General features: G+C 43.7%; 1 protein-coding gene across 1 annotated transcript; it reads left to right on the forward strand.

The window, feature by feature from the left end:
• Window positions 1-738: 738 nt before the first annotated feature.
• THAP1 (THAP domain containing 1) lies at window positions 739-8,339 on the forward strand. Its single transcript, XM_082205245.1, has 3 exons — window positions 739-1,622; window positions 5,455-5,650; window positions 7,793-8,339. Exons 1-3 carry the CDS (start codon window positions 1,552-1,554, stop codon window positions 8,192-8,194), a joined length of 669 nt encoding a protein of 222 aa, XP_082061371.1. The 5' UTR covers window positions 739-1,551; the 3' UTR covers window positions 8,195-8,339.
• Window positions 8,340-12,372: the final 4,033 nt, after the last annotated feature.

Genomic DNA, 12,372 nt, shown 5'->3' on the forward strand with positions numbered 1-12,372 from the left:
TATCCTTCTTAAACTGTGGTGCCCTGAACTGGACACAGCATTCCAGGTACAGTTTAACCAAGGCAAAATAGAGTGGGACTATTACTTCCTATGATTGGGACACTATACTTCTGTTGATGCAGCCTAGAAGAGCATTTGCTTTTTTTGCTGCTGTATCACACTGTTGACTCACGTTAAGCTTGTGGTCTACTGTGACCTCTAGACCCTTTTCACATGTATTACCGGCAATCGTGTTCCCCATCATATTTGTGCAGCTGGTTCTTCCTGCCTAAATGTAGATCCTTACACACTCCTCTCTCAAAATGGGCAAGTTCCCCTAATGTTTTCTCACACAACATATCCATCCAACAATATACTCGTTAGCTCCACATTAACGAGAGCCTAGAGAAAAATAAATACACATCTTCTAACCCAGGATACAACACCCACTCCCCTCCTGTCTCCCCATGGGTGCTGGGGGCGGACAGGACCCACAAGAACAGGCTCACAAACTGGAGCATGCAACAATTGTTCTCCTTCTACTAGCATCCCCATCAACAGACAATGAACATTCCATACAACTCCATACTTTTTACCTAATGGCCTAGATTTTAAAAAATGAAAGTCCACAAAGCAAAATTCAAAAAAGGGCACATCACCCTTTGGGGCCATTCCATCGAGGCTGGTGGTACTTATGTGCAGAAATTGTATGAGACCAAAGCTGTGCTACTACAGAGGTTCCCTGAGGAAGGCCAAGGGTGAAACAGATACCCGCGATTCCAAACACAGACAGCTGCACCTCAATTTTTTAAGCTACTGTTGACTTTAATCATTTGTTTTTAAATACCTGTTTCTGGCTTTTTTTTTTTTAACTGAGAATTCTAATGTTTTATATCTTTGTAAGACAACCACTGCACAGTTCACAATTAAGCAATATAAACTGTGTATATAAGCAAAATATGTCTTGTTGAGTTAAAAAAATTCCTTATTACTGTACTTGGTTACTTAGGAGTAAGCACAGTTCAGTTCAATGGGGTTACTCTTAAGTAAGTAGGAGCAAGCGCGCAGCCCTAAAAGGAAGAACAAATCATGCAGAAATTCTTCCATCTGTCTCTCGCTTGTTTCAGAACGATTTAAAATAGGCATCTGCGAGAGGCCACCCTGTGCGGAAGCTCAGCTTTCAAACCAGCCCTTTTGAAGAGGGCAACAAGCCACTGTTCGGACGCACGTACAGTTATGAGCGCGGGAGCCAAGGTAGGCACGTCAAAGTCTGAACGGCCGCTCCTATTGGACGCGCCGAGCAGAGACGCGCCGCACCCAAACCACCGCGGGGCGTGACCAATAGCAAAGCACGGTGGCGGCGCTCTCGCGAGAGTTGCTCTGAAGCTGGCAGCGCCATGTTGAAGTAGGGAGAGGCCACATCCAGCTTATGTCGTTCTTCGGGTTTTTTAAATTTTAAAAAAGGGACGCGGAGGCCTCGGGGAGGTATTTGGATCTTCGCGGCCTTTTAAGTGTGCTTTCGAGCTCCCGACATTTTTTTTTACGGCGGTGAAGGAGGGCGGCAGCGAGAGGATGGTGCAGTCTTGCTCTGCCTACCGTTGCCGGAATCGATACGACAAAGAGAAGCCCATCTCCTTCCACAAGTGAGTAGGGGCGGTGGCACGGAAGCTTGAAAGGAGGACGCGAGGAGACAGAGGGAGAAAGAGAGCGGGAGCGCGCGCGCGCGCCCACCCGGCCGCCTGAGCGGGCGGGAATGGGAGATGCCGTTTGCTTCACGAGGCGGAGCCACAGCGCGTGCGCGCTCCGAAGGGGGGAGGGGAGAACTGTTAAAATGTACGCTGCTTCGGCCTTTACTGAAGAGACGCGGAGACAAAGAAGGCGGGGCTAATCGCGCTCCGGTTGTTAATTAAAAAAAAAAAAAAAAAAAAAACCCGTGATGGGGGGCGGGGCCGGGATTCGAAGATGTGCCTTGTGGGCTGCGCGGTTGGGATGCGCGTGAGGCAGATTAACCGTCACTGACAGGCTACCTCAAGTGCCATCTCCCTCGAGGCTAAATTCTGGTGTTTTCCTTCCCTTTTTCTTTTGGTAAAAGCACAGAAAAAGCGCCGTTTTTACCCGTTTGCAGCAGCATTAAAAAGAGTTTTCGTGGCTTCACAGGTGTATTTGTTGCTGGAGCTGTTGTGACCCCCTCACGAGTTATAATCTTCTGACGTTTACAACAATAAACACTGTCTTTAAAGAGTCTCAATGTTTTGTTTATTTAGTCCAGGGGACGTGCTCTCTTCTCTCCGTTCTGCACCACCCCATCTATCTCGTAACTACTTGCTGTACTATCACCCTCTGCTTCTTCCATAAATATTCCATAAATATCTTTGTATTCCTGCAGGTCACCTCTATCTCTTACCCTCCTACTTTTCTGTTTTTCTCCTCCCCCTTCCCCCAAATCTATGTATCTATCTGTCAACTGACCTCTTTTTTTTCTTGCCCAACAAGAGGTTTGCTTGTTTTTTAATCCACTACACTGAGTTTCGCAGTAATAAATAACACCATTTTGATGAGTTTGGGTAGACCGCTGTTTCCCAAACATGGGTCTCCAGCTGTTTATGGAGCTACAACTTCCATCTTCCCTGACCGCTGGTCCTGCTAGCTAGGGATGTTGGGAATTGTAGTCCAAAAACAGCTGGGGACCCAACTTTGGGAAATGCTGGGGTAGACCCAAGATCAGGGATGGGGAATTGGTGGTCCTCCAGATGCTGTGGAACTTGTGTTGGCCCCAGGCAATGTGGTCAATGGTTAGTGTTTATAGCGGTTGTTGTCCTGCAACATCTGGAAGGGCAGAGGTTCCCCACGCCTAGATCTTTCCACAAAGAGGTAGGAAAGAAGCACAGAACAGTCATTTGGCATTTCATATCCGAAGACCAAAATCAGAAAAAGGTCCACAGCTGTTTCACAGTTGTTCACATCTGCTGACTAGCAAATCACTGCAGGCATTATTTGCTGCAGGGTGAAGTAATACAAGTGGTCCTTGAGGAAATCCAGAAGTCCTATTCCTAACTCCCCTAGTTTTAGCCAAATCACCATTGCCTTGTAGCAGCTGCCTGAAAACTGCTAAAGGGGCTGTTTCTATAGGGAAAGGGTAATTCAAGTGCTGCCCCCTCCTTGGCACGATCAAGAAGTTGCACTCTTAACAGGATTTCCAGTTGAAATCCAGTTTGTAGACCCCAAAATGAACTTTTTTGTGTTTTTTTTTGCAGTGCTTTGATATAACTGTGCCTCATTAAACAAACAAGCAAACATTTAAAGCTAAGCGAGGATGTTTTTGTTTTGCATGGCAAGCTTTCTGAGCTCTGAAATTCCTTGAGACAAGCAGAAATTCAGAGATAGGAAAGTTTTTGGCTGTTGAAGCTGCACGTGTTGCTTTGCTTTTTTAAAAGGCGCACAAATTCATTTACAGGCTCCCTTTTGCTACACTGCTTTGAAAGTTATCACAACTTAAGCTGCATTTGATTTAATGAGGACTTTTTAAGCAACTAACTTACTCTGGATCCAATCCCATGTTTTCTAATAAATTAGAAAGTGAGTTGAATATGGCTAAAGGGACAAGGGCTGTCTTTAAAGGCTGTATTCCTGGTAGAAATTCAGCAGGTATAATATTCCCAACATAGATATATCTGAGGTGCAGCATATGGAATATCTGTCTATTATGTAGCCTTTTAAAGGCACAGAAGGTTTTTTTCCAGCTCATGTCCACCACCACTATTGAAGCATAATCTGTAGTAATTCCTCTTGTATCAAGTGAACAACTCATGCTTTGATTTACGAGTATTTTATCTGTAGAGGCGTTAGCTGTATTTCTCATTCTAAACATCTGTTATAACCATGTTCCTTCAAACCATTTACTAAAACTAGTATTAAGCGTATCCAGGCTATCTTATGATTGCAGAACCAGGGAAATCTTCACAGCATTCCATGGCTTTGTAGATCTCAGCGCCCAACGTTCAAGATCTGAGTTTGACAACATTTACTGTTAGGATATGGACAGCCCACAGCCTGTTCTCTGGCAAATTTTACAGGCTTGAAGAAACAGCACCAGTTTCCCTCACACTGGTCATATTGCCCTGCCCCTGAGCCAAGTTGAAACATAATCCTGTAAACTTTCAGTGGTACTCTGTGTTCCCAATAAAGCACATTTGCTTTAGTTTTAACAGGTCAAACATGCACTTTAGTTTGACAGTCCTCGTCTCATTTTTTGGCCAAAAACACAGTTCTGTTTCAGCTGTTCCTTCTTACTGTCCAGTGAAAACCTATATTTTCAAAGGAGAAGTAAAAAAGAAAGTAAAATCTTTCAAGTCTGTCAGGTGGTTAGAATTACATGGACTGAAAAGAGGTAGATCTCCTGAGTTTTGTTTTAATTCTTTGTACTCCTTATTTATAAACCAAATAAGTAAAACACATATGCTGTATATGTTCTCTTATTGTCATCTTTTCTGCACTCACTGATAACCCATCTACCTTTTTCTTTTTAAAAACGCCAGAGTTTTATTCTGTGAGGATATTTAATTTTGTGAAAAGTCTGTTAATGTTTTGTTTGCCACCTTAGGCTCCTTTGGGAAGAAGGGCGGAATAAAAGTCTAATTAATAATAATACAGCAATCAGAGAGCAACATTCAAGGGCACTACTATAAAATGAAATCTCCAGCCCTGCCTACTTTATTTGAATTTTGCATTCATTCCTATGTACTGCCACCATTTTTCTACAATTCTGATTGGAACCAGAAGCAAGTCCTGTGTGGAACTCCTGTTATTTATATATTTTAATATCACTTTGAAAACAGCTTCTGGGACAGTTAATTACTGTTGCCTGGTAGACAAAGTGGGGAAATATCCTTGCTAGTTTATATAGGATGGACCAACGGAATGTGTGCCAATAATAACCTACAGTATTAATTGCCTAGCCTTGTTTCAATGTTGCTCTAAGATTGCAGCCCTAAATGCCTTACTTTATGGAAGTCCCATTGCTTTATCAGTTTATTTTAGTTAAATTGCAGTCCCACCATGGTCAAAGACCAGCTTAGGAGCCTTAGGAAGTGGTCAGGATGAATCCTGCACTGCTAGAGTCTCCAGTTACATCTGTGGAGAGCTCATCCTTTGGTAGTGGGGAATGGGATATGTTGAGGGTTGCTGTGGATCTACAGGAGTCAAAAACTTCTTTGGACTCCTGACACAGTATTAGAGTTGGAGAACAAAAAGCATTTAATTTAAATTGAAAAGCCAGAAGGAGAACAGAATTGGGAGAAAAATCAGATTTGAAATAATGAGCTTTTAAAATAAGTACTTCTGACTTTTGAATATTAGGTACTAGTTGGTGAGTTCCCCAATATTTCTCTACACACAGGACTGCAGTTCCCCAGCATTCTTTGAATAATCTCTCTGCTCCATCCACCAAATTCTGCTCAAATTATGTTTTGTTTCTAGGTTTCCCCTCACAAGGCCTGATCTCTGTAAGAAATGGGAAGCTGCGGTTAGAAGGAAAAATTTCAAACCAACAAAGTATAGCAGCATTTGTTCTGAACATTTTACTCCAGATTGCTTCAAAAGAGAATGCAACAACAAACTACTAAAAGACAACGCTGTGCCAACAATATTTTGCCATACAGAACAAAATGTGAAGGTAAGTGAGGTTTGTGGATCTTTTATAAAAAGTCTATTATTCACAGATACATTTGTTTATACATAAGCAGTGGTTCTTTTCTAAGCAACAGATATTGTGTGAAGAGGAGAGCAGTTATTAGCATTGGCACCAAATAGGAGAAGGCTGAATTGCTCAGTTCCTGCTTCTTGATATAGTAACTGGAATTGGCTCTCAGCTCCTCTACTACTCGCTCCCATTAATTGAACACATTTTTTTTAGTTGTTGGGGGGGGGGCCTTCAGTGTAAAAATGTGAAAGTGGCTTTTTCATTAGGCTGCAACTTTTAAAGTATTGTTAGCACTTTTAAACACTTGGTCCTACAAAGGTCCTACACCCAATAAACTTGATGGCTTCCATAAGAGCTCGGAGAGAGTGAATGAGCTGTGAGCAGTGCTTCTCCTTTAAGGTGGTATACTATTTGCTTTCCTCACCATTGCAAGGGCACTAAACATTTGACTGTGTGGCTACAAAATACCCCGTTTTGCCTTATGATTCCTGGAGAGGATCGCTGCTTCAAACTACTCACTGTAAGGCCTGTAGCCTTGCCTGCCAAAGGTTCCAAGTTCAGCCAGGAAATGTCCCTGGTCTGAAACGTTGGAGATCTGCAGCCAGACAATGTAGACAGTACATAGACCAATGGCCTAAAGCAGTTTTTGTATTGCATTTGTAAGCCTCAAACCACCTCCCCACCTTCTCAGTAGGGGGAGTGGGGAGATGAACTGCTGGGGGTGGGAGGGGCAAGATGGTTTTCCGACTTCAAACTCAATTCCTAGTTGTAGGGCAGGGCGATGTATCGATACAGCGTCTGAAATCAGTTTGAAGTCCACATTGCGGTAACAGCTTAATGGTATTCAGCATGGCGATATACTGCAAATCACGATGTGTGCATGTGTGTTATGTGAAAAATAATGATAACTTCTCTCATGATTCCTGCTGCCCCTGTTGCTCTGTACCAGGGGTCAGCAAACTTTTTCAGCAGGGGGCCAGTCCACTGTCCCTCAGATCTTGTGGGGGGCCGGACTATATTTTGAAAAAAGAACGAACGAATTCCTATGCCCCACAAATAACCCAGAGATGCATTTTAAATAAAAGCACACATTCTACTCATGTAAAAACACACTGATTCCCGGACTGTCTGTGCTGGATTTAGAAGGCGATTGGGCCAGATCCGGCCCCCAGGCCTTAGTTTGCCTACCCATGCTCTGTACTATAAAATAACAGTTGTAACAATATGCTAAAGGCAAGTAAAATTTTATCAGTTTTAGACTCCTAAGTAGTGGCAGATGCCAGGATATTACCACATTCGCCTCTACATACTTCCATCCTTATTTCAGACATCATATGTCAGTATATTGCTATGTTTAGCTGGTGAAATATCACGATGTTGAAAATCAGACGTCGCTTAGCCCTACTTAGAAATTTAAAAGGAGGCATTCCTACGCCCACAAGAATATCCTCTATTCATGGATAGATTATTGCTTTTACACTGCATAGCAGCATTCTCATCATCAGCACCATTTTTTGGTGCCCCTGGGAATCTTCTAATGTGGTTTATCACTCTTTCCCATACACCCTGAGAAGTGCGTGGGTTTCTACATGGTGCAGTAGGACAGGGGATAGAATAGAATCATAGAATCATAGAATCATAGTTGGAAGAGTTGGAAGAGACCACAAGGGCCATCGAGCCCAACCCCCTGCCAAGCAGGAAACAGGGGAGCTGGAGTGTAAGTGTTCAAGTCATTGTGGTGTGGATTAATCTATCCTCAGTGGTTACATTTCAGATGTGGCTTGGTAGTGAGAAGAGAATGGTATCTTATGGAAGTATAAGGCTTTTGTATCACTACAAAGAGGGAAAATGGACGACTGAGATGCTCAGAGATATACCCAACTGTCTTTAAATAGTGTAAAAATGTATAATACCAAAACACGAATGGATAAAGTTATCAATCTACTGTTAAAACTGGCTATTTAAATAGATACTTAACACTGTAAATTGTGAGATTACAGTTTTCTTCAAACAAGCTCTATTGATTAGCAAATTGTAGTTGCTGCCTAAAAAAAAATTACAGATGCCTGTAACAAAACAAACTTAAATGGTATGTTCTTGTCTTGTTGTTTTTAGTCTGAAGGCACTCAAGAAGCACTTGAAGTACCATCTCCCCCTTCTCCTTCACCTCCTCCTCCACCACCACCTCAAACTGATCCAAGACTAGTAGACCCCAGCATTGGATTATTAATGCCCCCGCTTCACACTCCCAATAATATTGCTGTTTTTTGTGATCACAACTATACTGTAGAGGATACAGTACACCAGAGAAAAAGAATTCAGCAGCTGGAAGAGCAGGTGGATAAGCTGAGGAAGAAACTTAAGACTGCACAGCAGCGATGTAGACGTCAGGAGAAACAGATTGAAAAACTGAGAGAGCTTGTTCAGTTTCAGAAGGAAAAAGACGTCATCCCTGGCAAAGGTGGCTATGTGATTCTGCCTAATGACTATTTTGAAATTGTGGAAGTACCTGCCTAGAAGGTTTATGTCTATATTTATGGGGCACTGCCAAATTGAGCCTCATCAGACTAACTCAGAAGTTCATTTTAAAATGCAACACTTTCTAGTTCTGTGTAGAAGATACTTCAGCCCTTGAGCATATTAAAAAATTGCTATATAAGAATTCTTCGTCACTGACTTTCTGGCATTTTTATTTATCAGTTGCTCAATAATCATAGTTGCAGTAATTGCAGGAGATGATCATTTCATGTGAAGGTTCAGTTTCCGGCCCCTGCACGCATTGGCAGAGCATGCATAAGTGCGTTACACCTTGCCCCCATTACACCTCTGTTCTGCCCTCTTCTGGGTCCATAACATTCTTCACTTATAGCATAGTCCTATGCATTTCTGTTCATAAGTAAGTCTCACTGTGTTCAGTGGGGCATACTCCCAGGTAAGTGTGCATAGGATTGCCGCCTTACAGAACACCCCTAAGTACAGTGGTACCTTGGGTTAAGAACTTAATTCGTTCCGGAGGTCCGTTCTTAACCTGAAACTGTTCTTAACCTGAAGCACCACTTTAGCTAATGGGGCCTCCTGCTGCTGCTGCACCGCCGGAGCCCGATTTCTGTTCTCATCCTGAAGCAAAGTTCTTAACCCAAGGTACTATTTCTGGGTTAGCGGAGGCTGTAACCTGAAGCATATGTAACCTGCAGCATATGTAATCCGAGGTACCACTGTATGGTTACTCAGACATAGATCTGTTGAATTGACTGGGGTTTGCTGTTGTTGGGTGTTGTGTAGCCAACACAGAAATTTAGTCAAGCAGTTAAGCTCACCACAAGAAACCACTGCGTAGTAGAGATAGCTTTTACTTGGCAAACTCACACTATATACACACACTAGTAACAGACAATAAGTCTTTACTCTCTGAGCCCAGAGAGGGTTCATTGCTTTCACAGTCCTTGCTGTGGCCAAAGTCCACAAGGCAAGTACTAAGTCCAGTTGCTTTCAAAGTCCTGCAACTGTTAGAATTCTCTTGAGTCCAGAAGTCTTGTAAGTTGTCCAACTTCTCTCCCACAAGCTCTTCTCAATGTCTATCACATTTCCACAGTTCCTTAGATTTCTCCAATGGCCTTCACAAGTCTCCACTAATCCCCAACAGTGTGTGCCGTAATCTGACCCCTTTACATACCCAGCACTACATGCTAAACTTACCTGGTAACACAGATAAAACAGTCACAATATGCCTGCAGATGCACAATTCTGCTGACTCAATTAAATTAAACCTTCTTTCACTTTCCTTAGCACTTACTCCCAGGGAAATGGGGTTAGGATTGAGCTGCAGTCCTGGCACAGTCAAGAGACTTGTGATTGGTGTTTAAAGGTATGATGGAACAAAGAAGAAAAGGCAGTGTCAGGTATGTAGGGGGCAAGCCATGAAGGTCAAAACCAGCTCCAGTGCCAGTAACACCTGTATTCAAATCCCTTATTTTAAGAGTGCTGCTTTAATGTGCTTTCTACAGCTTTCCCACATCAACAGATGCACTGCTGCATCTGCAGCCATTTAAGTTGACCGTGTTAAGGGTAGCTCCGTGTAATGCCTAACAATCCAGCCTCAAGATTATGGAAGCATAAATGACCCATTATACCCTCAGCAGATATACAGGCTCACAGTATTTTCACTAGAGCATATCTGGAAGGCCTACCTAGCCACTGCTCCAATCTTGGACTGCAGGTGCAAATCTGGGAGGCTGAAAGCTATATGCAGTGGGTGTCCCTATCAAGTCATGAGACCTGCCCGCCATCACCCTCCTAAACCAGTTTAGGTTCATCTTCAGCCAGCTCAACTTCATTTGATACTCAGAGTGGAGTAGATACTTGTTAAGTTACCAGCACTGCAGGAACTGGGTTAGTTGGAAAAGGGGTGTATCTGGCTGACATCAGGACACTGAGTGACACCAAGCTGGCACAAAATCTTTCCTAGCAGATTCATAAGCAGATTGAAAAAGGGAGGTAAGAGCGGACACCTGAGACTCTGCAGGACATTATTGGATGTAGGGAAGAAGCAGGTTGAAAGTTACCATTCTTCAGAAGCAAAAAGAAAAAATAAATTATTCCCTCGCCCTTCCAGACAGCTTGCAAAGGAAGCGAGAAAGAGACGTCCGTAGCAATAGCGTAGCTCCTTTGTCCCAAAAGATTGCAGTTGTAGGGAAAGGAAGATCAAATTTCAGCCAAATGACTGAAGAGGATTCCTGCGATCTGGATTCTTCAAGTGAAGAGGATACCTTTTCTAATGATGACAGATCTGAACACTATGTTCCCCACAGGAAAGCAAACGTTTCTACAGGGGATAGTATAGATTGTCTGGGTGATAGATATGCACCATGGCCTCTTCCCCAGTATGTTTGTCATTGTAAAGATGACCGGAGGGCCAGGTCTCCTCGAAGTATGAACCGCCACCCCCAGCGGCCCTGTTTCGTTCATAAACCGAGGGAAATATGCTGTGCTAGGACTGCCAGCGATGTGAATATGGATGAGGTCCTATCCTTGCTGCCAGGGCGCCAGCGGAAGACACGCCAGCAGCTTCAACGGGAAAAGGAGGCCGCCATCACTATCCAATCTGCCTGGAGGGGTTGCCAAGTCAGAAGGGATATTGGCAAAATGAATAAGGCCGCCACCCAAATTCAGGCAGCTTTCCGAGGGTACATGACCCGGAAGGAATTGCCTCTGGGACTCTGCGGTTACGGCAAGACCAATCAACGAAAGTTGCAGAAGAAAACGAGAGCTGAAGGCGAGAGCAAACCTTTCCCCGCACTCCTAGATTGCCTTCAGCAGTTTGGTTTGGTGTCTGGAACAAAGCCTTCCGGCCAGAGCATTTCCCTCCCAAATGACAAGCCAAGGAACTATTCAAGAAACTTCATAGAAGACTATCCTCTTTTGAATCCGAACGTCACCTTCTTTGAAATTGAGTCCACCCTCAGACCCAACAGGGAAGTGTTCACATACACCTCTTTCAATGTCTTTGCCACAGGAATTCAGGACCAGAGATACGAGGATGCTGCCGCCACAATCCAAGCAGCTTGGAGAGGGTACCAAATCCGACAGAAAGGAAGACCTATGACAGGAGAAGAAAAGAGACCCAGAAACCCTATCTGCTCTAACTTTGCCATGAAGAAAACCCCTTGCAAACACTCATTGCCGAGGCCGGCTCTCAAGGGACCCAAAATCCGTCAGATCTTTGTTGCAAAGGCAGACCTCCATGACAGATGTAAAGGCACCCTCTCGCTAAGAGATGCACCACAGATTCGAAATATTAATATATATGCAGTGATAAAGGCCATGCCAGATCCTTCCCGGAAGCCAAACGTATCCATACGGGTTCTGAGCCCAAACGCTGTGGTCCAGGGATATGAGAGAGATATGAGCAGCGGGGTGCAGGCTCTCTACACTGTCCAAAATAATAGCGCTTCAATGCCTTCTCAGATCCTCATTCATGTGAACACGCAGAAAAGAAAGGATGTTCTATTAAAAACTGAAAAGAAGAAGCAAAAGCCCTGAGAGGCCCCTCCAAGGTGAAAGTGCTTAGTAAAGGCTTCTCTGAGAAACTGCACATAGATTCAGTTTTGATTGTAGATGTCGCGTGTGGACATGCATTGTCTGTTTATACCAGAGGTCAGCAAACTTTTTCAGCAGGGGGCCGGTCCACTGTCCCTCAGACCTTGTGGGGGGCTGGACTATATTTTGAAAAAAATATATGAATGAATTCCTATGCCCCACAAATAACCCAGAGATGCATTTTAAATAAAAGGACACATTCTACTCATGTAAAAACACCAGGCAGGTCCCACAAATAACCCAGAGATGCATTTTAAATAAAAGGACACATTCTACTCATGTAAAAACACGCTGATTCCTGGATCGTCCGTGGGCTGGATTGAGAAGGTGATTGTCCAGATCCGGCCCCCCAGGCCTTAGATTGCCTACCCATGGTCTATACAGGCAGAGGGCCTTCTCAATAGTGGCTCCCAACCTGTGGAACGCCCTCCCATCAGATGTCAAGGAAATAAACAATTATCTGACTTTTAGAAGACATCTGAAGGCAGCACTATTTAGGGAAATTTTTTAATGTTTGACATTTTATTGTGCTTTTAATAGTCTGTTGGGAGCTGCCCATAGTGGCTGGGGAAACCCAGCCAGATGGGTGAGGTATAAAT

Source organism: Podarcis vaucheri (assembly GCF_965113315.1).
Source record: "Podarcis vaucheri genome assembly, chromosome: 17".
Classification (NCBI taxonomy): Eukaryota; Metazoa; Chordata; class Lepidosauria; order Squamata; family Lacertidae; genus Podarcis; species Podarcis vaucheri.